Consider the following 20,361-nt stretch of genomic DNA (forward strand, 5'->3'; position numbering starts at 1 on the left):
TCTATCGCCAAATGATAAAAGATAAATATTGACCCAGACAAAATTCGGTAGCTATACTGATTTGTGCCTTCGTTCTCAGTTGCTTGATGTGATGGTTGATAATGTTTGATCTCATAAAGTTGCGAACCCCGTTTAAAACTGTTATGTCTGATTTTGAGTGTATCCATCTCTATTTAAGACAAGATAATGATCACTTGATATGGATATTGATACGATTGATAAGACAATTTAATCAGTTGATTGCATATGTTTGACTGGATAGTTGTATCCTTTGTTAACTTCGTGTGAAGTGTTTGCTGGATATCTGCTAGGGTGTTCGATTCTTGCAAGACATTTTATTACAAGTTTTTCGATTGATTTTGATTGTTTTTTGGTTGATTTTTTCAGGCTTTATCTTAATGTTTTTAGGATTTTTTCAGGACTTTATTTCAATGTTTTTGGTTGATTGTTTGTTTTTTCAATGTTTTTGAATTTGTGTTTTCACTGTTTTTGGATTATATATGATTTTTAGGATTTTTTTAGCTATGCCCCCAGTATGCAAACCTATATGAGATGATGATCTGCAGAATGCATGTGGAGACAATGAATTTTTGACATGACCTATGTTAATGCAATATGCATGATGAAGGTGCATTTCCTATTCGAACAAGGATGACTGTGTTTGTTTAGCATTTCGTAATACACCAATTGAAATATAGGTTCAAAACATTTCATAGATAAGCGGTCAATCGATCATTAAGGTCCCTTGGAACATCCAAATTAACACACTTAGTGATGAGGATTTGCAAATGGAGACGCGGAAAACTTCCCCATTGGTTCTTGAAAATTTGATCTTCTTTTGCCCATGTGTGTGCAAATGAGTTAATTCTCGCTCTTGTGTTCACTAAAGATCTTTAGCATCCTATATGACTAGCTACGTGGATTATTCTAACTTGAAAAGCATCCTAAATAGAGCCTCGATGCCAGCAAGCTTTTAGAGCTCCGATGAGGTTATAGCCTGTAATTTCTCAAACATTGCTCCATTGCCAGTAGGCGTCCATAGCCCTGATGGAGTTACTCCCATGTTCCCATAGTCAAGTTTTTTGTTGCACTTGTATGCGTGATATTTAAATTATATATCATTGCTCTTTTGCCTTGAGATGAATATTTGGAATAGCACTTTTTCTTTTTTATTTTCTTGCCTTGACTTGTAAGTAATGAAACCTACTTGGGTGTGATAATTACAACGGTGTTGAAGTAGAATTTTAGTTTTTTCACTAGTCATATGTTCAACTAGGTGTCTCGAATGAATTAGAGATTTTGTTAATGTGTTTGAGATATAGCAATTGAGATATAGCAATTGAGATATTTTGGGTTACCAAGACTCAAATAGTGAAATCACTACCCAACCCTAAGTAAAGCATCATCACAAGGTAATGTTGAAAACTAATGACCTTAGGATCTCAAAGACTTCAAATCTGAATATCTAAGAAACGAGACGACACTTGTTTATCTTGAATGCAAACAAATGATAAACTTGGGCAGTTGCCTTGTTTTATTGATGTTGCTATATGTAAATGCAGAAACTATATGCCATGAAATTTATGAATGTGATGTGCTTGGAAAGAAACTATATGTGATGCAGTGCTTTGAATAAAATGAGATGCAATGCAAAAAGAAAAACCTAAACTAACCCAGCCTTTAGATATAATATCGTTTTAAGATGCATGTTGTTCATAGGGTTAGGGAGTTTTGTGTAGGTAGTTCATTGGTCTTTGTTTGAAGAGTCGAATAAAGATGTCTTTTCCAATAGGATATAAAGACTTAGCTAAGTGTACATGTTCAGCATCTCCAATGTTGATTTCCTTAGTTTTTGGATTTTGTGGATCATCAGAGGGAAATCTAACTTTGGCACCCATCAATTCAGATATAGTCTTATCATTTTCAAAGCAATCCAATTGTGGTAGGTCATCTTGCCCCTAATCTATCAAGTGTGGGTGCATGAGACAAATAGATTCTAGTTCCAAAGTTGTGACATGAGCAGGTGTTATGCATCTTTCTATTGATGCACTTGAAGAGGACGATGAAGCCAACCAAGTGTTGATCTCATTAGCTAGTGTTATGCTTGTGCTTGAAGAAGATGATGGAATAATTTGCGTGTTGATTTCATTAGTTGGTGTCGTGCTTATTTCTATCACCACATTGGCATGTGAAAATGGCACACATACAATTATTGATAAATTTTCTCTGCAGTATGATCAGGATTGGTGATTTCATTGATAAGGAGTTCATGAAAAACTTGTGTAGAGGGATTGGGATCATGAGGGAACTAGTAGAAATGGTAAGTTAATTTGAGAGGGGATCTTGTGAGGAACATGGAGGATTATGGCATGGAGACAAAGGGATGGAACGATCTTGATCAGGATCTAGAGAAATAATGGGATCTTGCTTAGGACATGAAGGTGAAGGAATACATTGATCTTGACTTGGAAAGGGATTATTAGGAAGGATGGAAGAGATGTCCTAATCTTTCTTAGGAGGTGGATGTTGGATAGGACTTGAAACGACACTATATTCTTGAGATAAAAGGGTATCATTATGAATAGGATAGAAAAGAGCGAGGGGATCATCATAAGATTCTTGGTCAGTGGGATCTTGATCAAAAATTGGGTTAGATGAAAGAGTTATTTCTTGATCTTTATTTTTTTCAGGACTCATTTCTTCTGATTTTGGATCATCCTCTTGACACAGGGAAGGATTTTGGATATGCATGGGAGATTCTTGGAAGATTTCAACATTTTGGCTTGATGAGAAATGACTTTGAATTTGAATGGGACTCTTTGAAGTGGGTTTTCTTGGAAATGGATATCATGATGGCATTGGATCTTGAATTTTGAAGCATGGAAAGGACTAGCATCATGGCATAGACTAGATTGGATTTGTATTATGGATAGCCCTTGGGAGGTTGCGTTATTGGATAAAGATGGTGTGGAATTCTCTTGTGTGACTTCAGGGTATGAGGAAATGGTGGAAGATATGGAGGCTACTTGAGGTGCAAAGTCTTGATGGGAAGAAGCATTGCTAGACATGGGCAGATGACCTTGTTGCATGATAGGTGACACATTGACCATGTTCGATTGATGTCCAAAGGGTGATTTGTTTTTAAATACACTTTCTTTTGTTTGGGATACCCTTGGTGGTGTATTTGAAGATAGAGGAGGATATTCACAGACTTGTGATGTGACTGAAGGCAAAATTTATTGTGTAGTTGTGTGTGACCTTGGTAGTGGTTGACTTGTTTGCACAATTTGTGGTGCTGAGAGTTGTGTTGTTTGTTGTATTGGTTGTTGGACTTGCATTGTTGGAGGTGTTTGTTTTTTATATTGGTTGCTCGTGTTTATTTGTGTCAGAATAGTTGATATGTCTGATTTCATAATAAGAGCTTGCACATCAATTGGCTCTAAGTTCATGTTGGGATATCCCAATTTTTGAAATAGTTTGAACATCTGGGATCTACTCTCTTCACTTCTTTTAACATTTTGTTCCAAGATCACTATTTCTTGAGCTAGTTTCTCTTCAAGTGGTGGAGAAATAGGTATGACACTTGTTTGTTCTAGCTAAGTTTGATGCACGTTTTGGGACATGTATATGTTGGATTGAGATTAGTGATTGTTTGCTTGCAATGACATGGTCCCACGAAAGTTGGAAGTTTGATAAGGGTAATGTTGTCTCCTAGAAGTTTGAGAGCTTGTTTCAACCATTGCACTATATGCCATTTTGTTTTGATTTTTGAAGTTTAGGGATGAAATGCAATGCAACTAAGGGATGAAAATGCAACCCTATTTTTTTGGATTTTGATAATTTTGAAAATGGACAAATGCAACTGAGGATGACAAATGCAACCTATGTTTTTGGAATTCTTTGATAAATTGGATTAAGGAATGACAAGATGAAACCCTAAAGAACGACAATGCAACTTTAGACTTGGACTAAGGAACAACCTAATTTTGAAGATAATGCAAAATGGAGACAATGATTTGACCCTATGTCTTATGTAGATGAAGACTATGCAAGGACTATAATGCAAGGACTGATGAATTGTAAGGACGTAAATGAGGACTGTAATGAGGACTATACGAGGACTTATGCAAAGTAAATACGTAAATGAGGACTATAATGAGGACGATAATGAGAATGATTCAAGGACCTATGTAAAGTAAGGATGTAAATGAGTACTATAATGGGGACGATAATGAGGACTATGCAAAGAATAGGGATGTAAATGAGGACTATAATAAAGACGATAATAAGGATGATGCAAGGACTTATGCAAATCCTAAGGACGTAAATGAGGACTGTGATGAGGACGATAATGAGGACTATGCAAGGACTAAGGACTCTAAGAACACCTATGGTCACAAGTATGCAAAATTTTGGACTTTGTTGGATTATCAAATGTTTCAAGGTAGACTTTGTTTCAAATAACTCTGTTTGTAGGACAAGTCTATTTTTCAATTCTGAGAACATTGTCTGAAGATAAGTATAGCTGGATGAACTATGTTCTGACAAACTCTGAGAATTCAGAGATACGCAAGGTAGGGCCTCAAATAACCCAAATACTGACTCAATACTAGTCTAGCACAACGATACACATAAAAACACATAAGATAATCTTAAGCTGGAAAGTGGAAATCGTTTAATGGGGGGCCCACAACAAAATACCAAAATAAGATGAACAGATAGAGAGTCTGGCAACATTGGCTCCACTCCACAGCACACACTTCTCGAGCATGCCAGTCTCTCTTACCCCGAAGATCCGAAGATCTTATCACCGAGTATTTTCTATCTCATCATGCAAGGTACATGAGGGTATCTATGGGGTACGATCTGCATACCCGAAACCAATAAACATGGGATTTGGGCTACTAAGTTGGTTCTTATTGTAAGTTTCGAGAGATCCCAATCCAACTACGGATTCTCAGAGCAAGCCACTTAAGGCTTTAGTTAAGCTTATTAGTGCAGAGAAGGCCCCCACAAACATTGAATTCATTCAACACTCTAGGTGTCTGACCAGTATATTTATATAGCAGCTTGAAAAACCCGCTTGAGATTACGCTACGAGAGATGATATCCCCAACGCATCCCAATTCAAAGTGGCTTTGTGGGGTGATGAAATCCCTAGTCAAAAATACCCCCCACTAGTAAAAAGAAAAAGTGGGTGTCGTTATCACCTTTCCCTCTCTCCCAAGACCCCGAAGGTGGGTGCAAAGGTACTTAATGCAACAATAGGTCCACCCAAGACACAAAAAGGTTATTTTTCCCTTAAATATCGCAATTTATGATTTATTCTATTCATAAGCCAAATTCACGTCAATTTTAAAGCCCAAACTGAGGTGTGAGATACGCATGTGCATGTCTATTTTAAAACACTAAAGTGAAGTGTGAGATCATGCATGTCAATTTTTACCAGATTTGTTTTAAGCACCAAGCTGAAGTGTGAAAGCATGCATGTCAATTTTAACCAGATTTATTTTAAGCACCAAGCTAAAGTGTGAAAGCATGCATGTCAATTTTAACTAGATTTCTTTTAAGCACCAAGCTGAAGTGTGAAAGCATGCATGTCAATTTTAAACCCAAAATCCAAAATTGAATTAACCCTAAAGGATCCTGCAATCAAATTGTAAGTGGTTTCCAAAATAATATGGGAGGATCAAGCCTTCTCTGTAATTTCGCCATACACTACAAACAGGGAATCAGTAACCAGAAAACACACAAAAAAACTACAAAACAGAAAGCCAAACTATCTATTGAATGAATGTGTGATTCTAATAGAGCGAATGCGTAATAATGTCTAGGCGACTGCATTATGATAACTAAGCGAATGTGTAAAATTGACTGATCGAATGCGTGACCCTAACAAGGCATCTACAAAAAGCCTAAAATTCACCAAAAACCTGCAAAACGGACTATGAGGCCCTAGTCAGATATCTCATTAACCATTCTATATTAAGCAAGTCATATTTCACTCTATATGATAGGACTAGGTTGTTGCATCTGTCAATAGCTGGTTGGTCCTCTAGGTCTTGTCTCCTTTTTTTGCCTTTAGAATTCGTTGATAACGTTTGGCTTGCCTCCTTTGTTCTGTTGTTCTTCGAGCACCTGTAATCTTAAATTTTACCTTATGTGCCATAAGATGTTATATTGAAAGCATCATACAAGGATAAAAAATCTTCAGCTTTGCAAAATGTAATACAGAATTTAGACAGAACTGAGGATTAAAAAATAGGAAAATGAAAGAAACAAAATGCCTAAATATGAACGACGAATGTGTAATATTATCTAGGCGAATGCGTGAAGGTATCAGCATGAATGTGTGATCTTGGCAGGTCGAATACGTAATTTTGTCTATGTGATTGCATGATGATGTTTGCACGATTGCGTGATGTTTGATTCTGCTTTTGAAATCTGTACAAAACCTGCAAAAAAATTCTGAAAATGCATACGATCTGCAAAAATCACACAGAAATACAAAGGGTCCATTAGCTATTGTTCACGTCAGGTTCACCAAAATGTATATGCTTAAAATCATCATTGCTTAACTAGAAATAATAAGGAAATCATGAATCCCTGTTCTAGCAATTTAAACATAAACCAATGAAAGAGATGCATAATAGAATCAAATTTAAACAATATAAAACTCCCTATTTTGCATCATAGCTTCCATTGTTCTTTTCTTCTTTGTGGTATGATGGCTCTCAGATATCGTGTTGGCAACTTGCAATTGACACAAAGATTTGAAGTTCATGATTGTATCGTGATTGTTGAAAATGGAGAATTGATCCTGAATTTATAGATTTTTGGAGAGGATTGATTGAGAGGTGGATCTCAAGTGAGCTCACATGTCGATTGATAGGTGAACTACTAATTTGGAGGTGGAATAGAATTGATTGAATTGTTAATTGAATTAACTGATAGAGAAAAAATTTGATTGAAAGATGAAAAAGAATGATTGGAAGATAATTGATTGATGGCAAAGAAAGCTCTATTTAGAAAAAGTTAATTAGAAGATAGAAATAGGAATTGAAAAGATAGTTGATTTAATCAATTAATTGAATTAATTAATTTACCATGTGATTGCACTTTGACTTTGATTTTCAATTTAATCTTTGCATGAGATTTAATTCAAATATTGAATTTATTTTAAATTCAATTTTGTTATTTGAATATATTTAGAACATGACTTTGGTATTCAATTTGATTTTTGAAATCATGCACATGTATTTGAAATTAGACGAAATTAGAAGAATATGAATTTGAATCAAAAGAATTAAATGAAATTTGTGAGATTTTGCCAAGATCAAGAGCTCAATGAAATGTACAAAATAGAGACACAATATACGACAAGAATAAACCGTATTCTCATCAATAGAAAATGATCAATCATTGTTGTTACAATGAATATGAGCCTGCTTATATAGGCAAGGCTATATGGATATGTGAGCACACAAACATGACATGTGGCTCAATAAGAAACAAGGGTATGTACGAAATAGGTGTGGGTAGGTAGGAGAAACAATAAAATATTCCACATGAGGTGGATCACCCACCGAAGGTGGAATTATCACTCCACAATAAGTGGATATGATAAAGTAGTAACAAGATCAACACCATAAAAGGTGGAATTTCTCCTACACACACTATCCCAATGTGGCACAAACACCCAAGTGTCTCATACCCAAACTACTATGAAATGCATTTCCTAAGTAAACTTAAGTAAGGTGTAATAATATCCAAGATGAATAATTATTTACACCAATACCCTCCTTAAGTGCAACTTAGGGGAATGCACTTAAGTCTACAATGCAACCAAGCAATGCAAGATGGATCCCAGATACTAGGCCATGGTAGGTACCCATGTACAAATGCAAATGCATGCAAACCAATGCAGTGAAATCTCTCATAAAGCAGGGAAAGAGAGAAAAACCCAATGGGAAAAAACCCTCCCCCAAAAGAGAGATAAAAACTAGATAAAAAGAACTTGTATAGAAGAATGTGAGGAACAAAACCCCATGTGAGGAAAAAGTTCCCCCCATATGAGAGAAGAAGGGAAGCTAGGAAGCCCCCCCTCAATGTGGAATCTGCACCAACGATAGAAGCTCGATGTATGAAGAAACTGCTCCACGAACGTCGAACAACATTCCTCCCCTTAGGAAGAAACAAAACCAAAGGTGTATCCATGAAGTCTTCCCAATCATGAAGGGAAGATGTATGAAAAAAACTCATGATGAAAGGAATCTTTGAAAACTGCTCAATTGTCCCCATGTCAATGCTAAAAGATACCCCCTCCAAAGGTAGTAAATTGTGCCACACTACTGAAAAAGGAACTCCAAGATCTAGTGGAGATGGATGTAGAACATGTCTCAAAGACTCACATGTCTCCTCTAAACATAAAGAGACCCCCTCCAACTGTTGTACATAAGTATCCACAATCATGTCAACCTCGAAAGAAGGATCATGTAGAGAATGAACAAGAGGGTCAGAGTGTTCCCTCGCAACAATCGAAGAAGGATCATCTTCAGCAAAGAGAAGATGAATGTCATCAATGATGTCTCCCAAATCTGCAATGTAGGATTCCACAAACAAACCTTCAATGTCTGTCAAGTAATCATCCCATGAATCTGAAGCTGGAAGACAATGAATATCCTGCTACACTGAATCACATGAAGGCGAAACTGTCGCACTATCTGCATCATCGGGTGCAATAGGTGATGTGATATCAATATGAGGAGATGAAATACAAGGCTCAAGAACGGGGTCACATGTGAGAATCCCCATGTTCAAGTGCCCAAAGTTCTCCTCAAAATCTGAACCATCACAAGAAGTGTGATCATCATGTGTAGAATCATCAAATGTGAAATCATCATCATCAACAAAATCTGAAAAGGAGTATAACCGAGATGCATGATCAACCACCCCAGTCGCAATGATAGCTCTAGTCTCCAAGTCTCTAATGAAAACTGACTCATGTGTGAACTCCACAACTCTCTTAGTTGTGCCATGTGTGATTTGATAGATAGAAAGGAGATTGTTTGTCAAGTGGGGTGCACACAACACATCATTGAAGGAGTTATCCCCAATGTCAATGGATCCTTTCCCAATCACATCCATGTATGTATGATTGCCCATCAAAATTTGCGGCATGGTGCAAAGCTCAAATGTAGAGAACATAGACTGTGAAGATGCCATATGATGAGAAGCCCTTGAATCTAGAAGCCATCTCTCTGAATCATGACTGGTAGTAGCACAAAGAGCTTTTCCTTTTCTTGTCCCAAAAGAGTGAGTCTTCCCACTTGTAGAAGCCATGAATGCTTGCCCTTTTCCTTTTGAATGTGTGGAAGTGGAAGCTGATGAATCATCCTTCTTGTAGACATGAGGCAAATCAATGTTATGCTTTTTGAGGATATGTGTGAGCTCATCAATCTTCTTAGAATGGCAACGATGCTCCTCATGACCAAACTTTTTACAATAGGCACAAGTAGGTCTCTCCCTCTTTGGTGAATAGGCACAAGTAGGTCTCTCCCTCTTTGGTGAGTTATCCCTCTTGGAAGAGGATGAATCTCCTTGTTGTGGAGAAGATGGTGCTTTATCCTTAGGCTTTGATTGCCATTTCTTCTTGTTTGAGTAGTCATTTCCTTGATTTCCTTTGTTCCCTTGATTTGCCACTAATGCTTGAGACTTAGAAGCCTTAAGAATGCCCATGTTTATCAACTTAGTTTGTTCCATCATCAACATTTTAGCGAAGGCATCAAATGTAGGCATTGTGTAGCTTGAACCCATTGTCATCCTATGGGTTTGGAAACTAAAAACAAATGTTGCATATTCTTGTGGAATCTTGCCCATCAAGTTGAAGATCAATTGAGTATCCTTTTTATCAATGCCACAATCTTTGAGTTGTGCCCTCAACTCATTTGCCTTAGTGACATAATCTTGTATAGTATCAAAGTTCTTGGGATCTAACATGGTGAGATCACAATCAATTTGATATCCCCTAATCTCATCAACTTGACCATACAAGTCTTGAAAGTTTTGTCAAGCATCCTTGATTAGAGTACACTTCTCAATATGAAAAATGAGATCCTTTGATACATACTTTCTTAAGGTACCAATTGCCATGATATTTTTAGTGAGCCAATCCAAGTGACAAACTGGATCAACCTTAGGATCAGTGGGAGCAACAATAGTTCCATCAATGTAATGAGTTAGTCATTTTTCCATAAGTTTACTCCGTGCATCAATTTTCCAAGTAGAATAATTATGAGGAGTTAATAGAGGAAACTTAGAAGAACCCATAGTAGCAAAAAGGAAGGAACACAAGAGCACAAAAGCACAAGAGACATCCCCCAGATTCACTCAATCAAAGTACCCCCCCCAAAAAATTGATGATTTTGGCACTTTATATGTAGTGCGTGTACAATAGGCCACTTGCAAACAATGGCAAAGTGGACTTCTGATTTTGTTTTACAACTGCCCCAATAGGCTGAGAACTATAAAGAAAAAGATCAAAAAGATAGATCTATTCAAGACAAATGCCAAATTGGCCAAATAAGACCATATGATGAAAGTACAATTTCTACCCCAATTGTTGTAAAATGATAGCATATTCTGAGAGTAGACAAAAAATAATGCATTTTCAAAAAAAATGGCACCTAAAAAGGAGTTCGTATGAGCCCAAACAAAGTCCCGGAAGTTGCAAAAACGAGGACTAGACAGGTACAGTCACCAAAAACTAAGAATTCTGAAAAATTTGTCCATCCAAATCAGAAACTAATGACACCACGTGAAAGTACACAAAATTCTAGCCTATTTAAAAAAAATTGCACCAAAAAAGGAGCAACAATGAGCAAGATATGACCATTTGAAGTTGAACTGCAAAATCAAAAAGCTCAATGAGAGGGGCCCACAAAATTTTTGAAAAATGATGACGTCAGCAAATTGCAGGGTTAAATTTGACGGTCGTATGACCATCGCCAAAACTTCACGACTGACTAGGCGCTGACTTGGCGTGATCTGATTGGTTGAAAAATCTGAGTTGTCGCTGAGGTGGACTGCTGACGTGTCAAGGTGATGTGTCCACAGGCCAGTGGCCTCCTACCACGTGGTGGTCGTGGATTCATCTGGTTAGGCTGTTGGGGCCAGTGGAAATCCGCGTGGCAGAGGAGGTGGCAGTCCACCTGGGCGGTGGCGGTAGTGCAGGGCCCGCCGAAGGGCCGGCTGGAGTTGCCAACGATAGGCGTCATCGCGGAGGACAGCACGGTAGGAGGTTGTTGCGGGGGCGACGCAACGGGAGGGTGTTGCAGAGGACGGCCGCAAGGAGGCAGGCGGTGCGAGGCTGACGCAGAGGGCGGCTGTACCGGTGGAGCGAGGCTGCCAGCGGGGGCCAACGCTGTCGGTGGTCGATGGCTTCAGGCTGCCGGAATCTGCACGGCGACGGGACCTGCAGAGATATAAGTAGGTCAACAGGGGGGTCTGCGGACCCCCCAACATGTTTTTTTTTTTTTTTTTTTTGATTAAATTTTCTCTGAAATTTTTTTTTCGAAAAATATTAAAAAAAAATCTGAAATCCATACAATAATGCCAAAATGGGTAAAAAAAAAATTCTCACCAAAATAGGCCGACTTTATAACCAAAATTCGTGGAAATGGCCACCTGGATGCAATGGCGAGGTTGGATCTGGTCTAGGACACCTCCAAAAGATGTTGCTCCTCAAATCTGCCCCTTGACATCACAATAATGTCTCTTCAAGATGAATCAATGACACTCTAATGGCTCTAATACCATGTGAGATTTTGCCAAGATCAAGTGCTCATTGAAATGTACAAAATAGAGACACAATATAAGACAAGAATAAATTGTATTCTCATCAATAGAAAATGATCAATCGTTGTTGTTACAATGAATATGAGTCTGCTTATATAGTCAAGGCTATATGGATATGTGAACACACAAACATGACATGTGGCTCAATAAGAAACAAGGGTAGGTAGGAAATAGGTGTGGGTAGGTAAGAGAAACAATAAAATATTCCACATGAGGTGGATATGATAAAGTAGTAACAAGATCAACACCATAAAAGGTGGAATTTCTCCTACACACACTATCCCAATGTGGCACAAACACCCAAGTGTCATACCCAAACTACTATGAAATGCATTTCCTAAGTAAACTTAAGTAAGGTGTAATAATACCCAAGATGAATAATTATTTACACCAACAAAATTAGAAGAATAAATTAGTTAATTAAATAATTTAAAGAAACTATTTAATTATTTAGAAATTGAATTTAATTAAATAATAAAGATTATTTAAATTAAAAGAATTAAATCATAATTAATTAAACAAATAATATTTAATTAATATTTAGAAAAAGGTTGAATGATTAATTGAATAGAGATAGAAATTGAAAATGGATTTATTTAAATAATAAAGATTATTTAAATTGAAGGATTAAAATCATAATTAATTAAATAAAAAATATTTAATTAATATTAAAAAATAGTTTAAATGATTAAACGATGATAGAATTGAAAATAGAATAATTAGTAAGATTATGAGGAAATATGAAATTAGAAGAATAAGATTAATTAAAGAATTAAAGAATTATTTAATCAATTCAGACAAATAATTAGTACATGATCATTGAGACATTTTTAGGTGTCTACAAAGGTAATATTGAATAGATTCATTCACAAAAACACCTAATTCATCTCAATCCAATTGAATCCTTGTACCTTATTGATAACCAAGGTAGTTAAAATATTATGACAAAGCTAATATGTAAAGAGAAGCTTGGAATGGACTTTATTTCTCACAATCACCTTATAATCGTGTTCAATGCACTAGAAAGATATTATCATAACAACCAAAGTTAGAATCACATGTAAACATTATGATAACTATCTTAATCCTTTCATACAAGAAAAACACACTTAACATTAACTTCCAACTTCTATCCACTATACAATTAAAAACAATGATTCTAATCATTAGATTTGAGATTGAAAATATAGGAGGACAAGGATATTGAATTCTAAAACATTTGTTTATAATCTTCACTAAAAATTAGATGTACCCAATTTATCAATTTTGATTAATTTAATGACTATCTATTTGTGTTTATCAATGATTAGTTATGTTGTTCTTTTATTATGATGTGTTTATTAATTGTCTCTTAGATGTCATAATTTGCTAGCATCACTTTATGACAAGGTTTTTTTAACTATTTTGTTCTCATAATAAAAATCAAAGTCTCTAAATTTAGATTTAATAATAGCCTTTTCCTACAATAACAATCGAATATTATCTTGCTCCTACTGATGTTTTTTGTGGCTTCGTCTCCGGAGGCCCCCACTTCCGCTTATACTGTCCTGCAGCCCTCCCCTGCTATTGGATCTACTTCTGCTACTATTGTTATGTCACAACTTCTTCTTCTTCTTGTTTTGTAGCCCCCTACGGCCCTCTTCCAGCCCTCTACTGCCACCAATGTTGTTGACCCTACAAGGGCCCTTCCGACATATCTTAGCATTGCCTGGTCTGTGGTTGCTCGCAGGCGTAAGGGGAAATCTTCTCGCCTACCCCATACCCCTCCTCAGGGGGTTTGGGTGGCCCGTCCCCCCCTTGAGTGGGGTTTGTTCCCTGGTTGGTTAGGTTCATATGTTTGTTCATTTCCGCCTTGGAAGAGAACCATCTCTTCCAACATCATGTCTCTTGATGTTGCTTTTTGTTAAAGGTAAGTACCCTAATTAACGTTATTTTTTTTAATCAAAAACAATCGAATATTATCTTATCAGTGATACATGTATCTAAATTAAATAAATTTATAAATTAATTAGTATTAATATATATTATAAAATATATAATATAATTAATAAAAGATTAAAATTAAACAAAAATTTATTTCAATTTTTTAAAACTTAAAAAACAATAATAATTGCTTTGACCTTTTCTCAATCATAATAAATAAGAGATTATATTCAACAATATAATGTTTAAATATTGATGGGACTACTAATAATTAATGGTTTAAATTGTGTCCACCCATTGGTCACATAACCATTATTGATGATAAATATTTGAGACACTTGTCATTTTTATGCGACTCTATTAATAATTAATGGTTCAAATAGTCTTCACAAAGAGGTCACATAACCATTGTTAATTATAAATATTTGAGACATTTGTTGTCACAACCATTATTGATGATAAATATTTGACTCATTTTTATATTATATTGTAAAAAAAAAACTGTTTTTATCCATAACTGAAAAAAATATATATCTTTTATCATTTCTATCTACAAGTTTCATTTTATAATGATAAAAAAAACTCCCACACAATTGTTTCCAGAAGCTTGCTTACAGATCGTGGAAATCTCATTTCCCTAACCAATCCGCACAACAACCAATTAACAGTTTCAGAGTAATTCACTTCAAAATTCAATTGTCATTTCAAAATTCAATTATGTGAGAATTTTTGCATCAACATTTCGAATCACACTCTATGATCATCAGAATGTAAGTGAACAGTATCTTTTATTTTTCCTGAAGGTACATAAAATTTTATTTTAGAGAACTGCAAAATCCCCACCTGCCAGGTACAGGATAGCCAGAGCCATTTGCAAAACTTTTGTAGCATGTAACTTAATTGTGTTAGTGAGCATGGAACTGTGACTCACAAAGAAATTGCTGATATACCAGGAATGCGTTGGTGCCCAGGCTACTACAAACAAGACATTTACTGACGACCGATGTAATTTCACAGGATAAAAATATCTTGGGTAGATATAAACCTCAAAAGGTTAGATCATTTTCATCTCTATCAGCTGTCTTCTAAGACTTGTTTGCCATATTGTTGGTTTTCCTTTATATGACGTTCACAAGAACTCTTTATAAGGTTCTTGTGGCTTAGATTCCAATTGTATATTTTCGATTCAGTTTACTCTGCAAACCTCAAGGGGCCATATTTGTGCCTTCCTTTTGTTAATACTTTCAGTTTTAAATGCCTCCTCTTTTGAAAAATAGCTTATTAAATAAACTAGAGCATTGAATGAAATCATAAGAAATTTTCTTACCAGCAGCACTATCATGCAACCTCCTCTAAGAGAAATCTGCATGACATTAAACTGGACTATTGAAATTTTGAAAATAATTACAACTTTTAACAGTTGCATCAATTAACAAGCAGACCATGCATTTTTTCTTTTACCCTATCCTCAAAACATTGTAGGTGCTAACAGAGCATATTCAACTCTACATGTGAAACATTCATTTTCAAGTGAAATACAGTCCAATTGATTGATTTTTATCCACATCCCGATGATGGATCAGAGAGTATTGTATGAAACATTCAATCAAATGCTCTTGCACATTTTCTTTCCCCACTTCCAGTTTTTAAATGCCTCATCTTTTGAAAAATAGCTTATTTGAAAAGTCTTATTTTGAATTATAAGGAATTATCTTAACAGCAGAGAACTATCCTACAACCTCCTCTAAAGGAAATGTGCATTCCATTAAACCGGAGAATTGCAATTTTGAATAGCATAATAGCATAACTTATAACAGTGCATCAATTGAGAAGCATGCCATACATTTTTTAATTTTTCCTTATGTAAGATAATTCTGCGTACAATATTTTTGATGGTCTTCAAGAAATTTCTGTAGACAAGATATTTCCAGAGTCTCTTAAAATTGAATAAAGAGCTTCCGATAGTAAAACCTATAAGAGCTTTTGAATGAATGTTTTTGATGATACTCTTTGATCCATACTAGGGATGAGAAAAAAGAAAAAACTTTCTTCAATTGGGCAGGTATTTCAGTTGTGAAGTTGTAAACGCTGTTAGCAAGTACAATGTTTTGAAGATACAAGGCAATCAAATGATGCAATAAAAATATGTGAAATTTGACTGATAATAAAATAATAAGAGCAGATCTTAAGTTACAATATTAATTAATTTTTAAAGTTTTTTGAAGCTCTCGGAGTAGGAAAAAAAATGATTTTTTAACACAGGCCGCACAGGTACATTCAGAATCAATTCTAATTCTTGTGCCATAATACTAGAGATGAAAAGCTTATCAGAATTGTGTAGGAAGAAGACTCTTTCCTTTTCAATTATTACAAAAAAATAGACCACCAATGTTGATCCAAAATTAGAGCATTAGCTATCTTAAATCTTTGGGAATTCATTTCTTCTCAAATTGATCACAAAGACACCTTCACTAGAGCAGAAGGCCGAACAACAACGCAGATAATTAATAAACCCCATTTCTTATTGTAATATAGTGCAAACTTGGAAATTCGGAATTGCATCAGTATAAAACTGTACAGAATTAGATACTATAAAAGTATCCCAAAAGCTCATACCAGAGCATTAGCTACATATGCATTGAGCCAGAACGACAAACTCCAGATTCTTGCTCCAAATAGCTTCTCCTACTTTTACCTAAGGACTTGATTGTCAAATGCCTTCAAACTTGCTACAAAAATCAACCTTTATTAACCTTTGTTGAGAGACTCACAATTTGGACCACTGTAGAAAACCAAAACCATAAGCGGTGATCTTAAATAACTCACCAAAAATACATATATCGTGTGTTTTCTTAGAAAAAACCAATAGAAGAACTTGGTCATGGCTTTTCGATATATAAGCTAAAGTTCAGACCACCTGAAACTATCTACTAGGGTTTCAATAAAAGTGAAACTCCTGCTTAAGGTTCTGTACAATGGGTAGATACACAAAAGCGACTGTACATGAATACAAAATACAATCAAAATGCCACTGAAGATACACAAAAATATGTGTGCATCTCCCTGGGAAGAAACAACTCATCAACGTGCACCTATAAGAGCAAGATCATCGGACTTTTGGTTGGATTCAAGAGGCACCAAGTCCTCCAAATTCCTACCAGCACCTACAGGTGCCAAATCCTCTGACTTCCTATCAGACCCAACAGAAGTCTTTTCTCCTTTTCCCCCCCCAGTTCCAACATGTTCTGGCATGTTGAAAGACAAAGATTTATTTTCTGACAATGCCAAGAGATCACGTTCCCCAAGTCCCATTGGAGGTCCAAGGCTGCACCTTGGGGTGTTGTGTTTTGCAAGAGCATCCTTAAACTTCTTTATCTGTTAAACAATAATATATATTAATTCGATAAAGTGAATATCTAAGGAAATCTCTGAAAATGACGAATAAATCAGAAACCTAAAGCAATAAACTTGACTTACTGTTGAATTGGTACAACTGAAGCTACAAAGACGCCCCTGAGCGCCTCTATAGAATTGAAAAAAGGGCAGAACGTGTATGTTCAAACTATAACACAGAGATTTGTTTTCTTCATGGTTCACCTTCACAAATTCCACATCGCAATTCATCTCTGCAAGCTGGCAAAGCTGCATAAAATATGGTGAAATGAGAAATTTTTGAGTCTTGTCTGAGGACAGATCTTGAAGAAGGAAATAAGGTTGGAAAGAGAAAAATTATATACAGATACTGGATGATATTCATCAAAAACATGGCAATTTCAGATGGCATAGAAACTAATAGTTAAATAATCCAAGTCCCAAAAAATTATTTGAGATTGCACCTCTACACTTGACCGATGACAAAGAAACAAAGAGTTAGATAGCCTAATCTAAGTCCCAAAGAATTCTTTGAGATTGCAACTCTAAACTTAACATATTCCTCTTCAACAGTTAAACCTAATAAAAGAACCTGGACAAAGGAGGCATAAATATGTGCCCCCTCCATCTATTATTCCTAAATCTATTCCTAAAATAGAAATTTTTATATGCAAATAGTTCATAAAATACCCTCAAGGTATATCTACCTGCCTTACGAAAACAATGCTACAATGTAAGATTCAATCGAAGAACGCAAAATAGACAAATGGCATTCTCATAAGAAGGTATTAGATCAAACAACATACCTTAGGGTGCAGAGATCTGCAGGCCCCACATCCAGGGGAGAAGAAACTTAAAACAACAAGCTTATCTCCAGCGTTTACAAGGGAGTCAATAATTTCCTGGGCCGAGTGAACTTCTTTCATGTTGGGTGTGTTTCCTTTATCCCACCATCTCATTGTCCGTGGTATGCACGTCTGTGCTGCATAAACCTGAACACATTAAAGCACAGGCATCTTATTAGAGAACACATCTGTAAGATGGAAGGCAAGACTCTAACCCTAAAGAGAGGAAAGAGGGCCTTAAAGGCAGATTTGGGAAGAACAGTACAAGAGGCCATACCGAGAATACAAGAACAACCAAAACCCACTCATTGAGAAAACTTTTGGAAGGAAAGAATGTAAAACAGCTGAAATCCTACCTTGAATATTAATCGAGCAGAATAAACCCACCTTTGTAATTTCATTTCAGGGCACAAGACATATAAAAACCTATAGAAACAACCGAACTCCAAAGAATTCCATGTGAAAAAAAAAATACAGATGATGTAAAATCTCCCCAATCACACCGAAAGAATCAGACACAAGAATTTCCAGAAAATCTAACGAAGAACCTAATATACAAATTATTTGAAGATTCAAAATCATCTAAACCCCAAACAAGAATTTCCGGAAAATCTGAGAAAAAACCTAACACTTAAATCATTTGAAGATTCTAAATCATCTAAACTCCAATCTGATGTAAGAATCAAAAGATAGGTTTTTTTTTTTAAAAAAGGAAAACGGTAAGAAATCTACAAATCTCATTCAACAAACGAAATCAACCCCTTTCAGCAATAATCCCGAACATAAGGCATGCCAAACTTTACAGAACCCATATGTCACTCCTTCCTAGACATCTTTAGAACGAGCCCAACGGCATCAAACATTTTTTTGTCAAAACCTAAGTAAGAAAATCAACACCGAATCCTTCCGAACAGTTTCTAAAGAAGAACCTGCACGCCTTGCAATCTGCACAATCCTTCAAAAAGCCAAAACATAAACGCGCCTTTTCTTTTCAAGAAAGACCCACAATCACAAAACAGCACAATGCTAAAAGCCAACCACAACCCACTACTCAAACTCAAAACATATGCGCTTAAAGCAACAGCCATGCATGGAGAACTCAAAGGAATAGATGTAGAAAAGGTCTTAAATATACAAATGGGGAACCAAAAACAACAGAAAACACAAAAACCCAAAAGAAACTTTTGAGATCGCAAAACACCCAATTCTCTACCTGCAAAGAGAACTTCATGGATCTTCGGCTCTTCCACTGCTTGCAAACTTTTGGCTGCAACCAAGAAGAGCCTTGCAGGTGCCCACTTGACAGCGAACCCATAGGCTTCCTGCTCAAGTCAGAACAAAACGCCCCGCCTTTACCAAACAACCCCTTTCCTGTATGTGGCAAAGAGGCACAACCCCCTACAGATTTGATTCTGCAACTCACAAAAGAACCAGTTCCTCCAAGAACCTCCACCATTGTTGAATGAATAAACCACCAAGAACCTTGAATTGGGCACACTAAAAAATTTACAGAAATTTGATAACGTCTAAAAGCATACAACCACTCTCTGAAGCCCCCCCTCTCACCTGACCTTATCCTTTTATCCAAATATCCCCTCTACTATGCACGGAAATCCCCCCCTCACCTAATTCTCCATGCAATTGGGTACTCTGTTCCCATTCAATAAACATTTGCTCCTTTATGTTATACCTTGTTGACTAGGCCTGCATGCTTTGTAATATAATCTATCTGTCTGTCCGTCTCGGAGCTTCTAATGTGCTGTCAGGTCGACATTCCCGAGAGAAATGGAAAATTCTATGAACTAATAAAAAAACACACCACAAAAACTCCGTGGAAACCAAGGATACGGATAAACCTTTCTATCCACACACTGCAGTTAATGACTCACCATAGTTCTTTTAATATTAGCAAACAGGATAAGCCCACTTCAATACCCACGTCAGACAAACACTTAAATTTAGCAAACCCGAGTTATTCTGCATGCCCATTCTTCCCAGGTGACTCCATTCAACCGCCATTAACAGTCATGTTTTCACGCGCTTTCTCTTCTACTTATGATTGGTTCCCTTCCGTTTGATGGGACCTCCCATTTTAATTTAGGATTCTCTAATAATTCTCGAAGACTTCACACAAATCTACTCCATATTGAATTATTGTTTTCCTAATTTCAACAGCAAATTTCAACCGTTAAAAAACTACAAGTCAAATAAATCTATGGCTAAAACATAGCTTTCATTTTTCCTTACCCACTTTCACGAGGAACGATCCTCCGCACGCACCGCCCCCCTCTTTCTTTCTCATCAAGTCATACATTGGCAGTTCATCGTTGGTTTTGTTTAGTTGTTCTTTGACTCTTGACAGATT

General features: G+C 36.2%; 1 protein-coding gene across 2 annotated transcripts; it reads right to left on the reverse strand.

Annotated features, from left to right (window-relative positions):
* Positions 1 to 16,280: 16,280 nt before the first annotated feature.
* On the reverse strand, positions 16,281 to 19,845 carry LOC131073370 (thioredoxin-like 1-2, chloroplastic). Of its 2 annotated transcripts, none has more exons than XM_058009786.2 (4): positions 19,210 to 19,845; positions 17,958 to 18,143; positions 17,257 to 17,421; positions 16,281 to 17,154 (listed from the first exon to the last, which is right to left on the reverse strand). In XM_058009786.2, exons 1-4 carry the CDS (start codon positions 19,450 to 19,452, stop codon positions 16,861 to 16,863), a joined length of 888 nt encoding a protein of 295 aa, XP_057865769.2. In that variant the 5' UTR covers positions 19,453 to 19,845; the 3' UTR covers positions 16,281 to 16,860. The 2 variants fall into 2 exon arrangements, with proteins under 2 accessions (XP_057865769.2, XP_057865770.2); XM_058009787.2 differs by lacking the exon at positions 19,210 to 19,845 and adding an exon at positions 18,353 to 19,175.
* Positions 19,846 to 20,361: the final 516 nt, after the last annotated feature.

Source organism: Cryptomeria japonica, chromosome 10, assembly GCF_030272615.1.
Source record: "Cryptomeria japonica chromosome 10, Sugi_1.0, whole genome shotgun sequence".
Classification (NCBI taxonomy): Eukaryota; Viridiplantae; Streptophyta; class Pinopsida; order Cupressales; family Cupressaceae; genus Cryptomeria; species Cryptomeria japonica.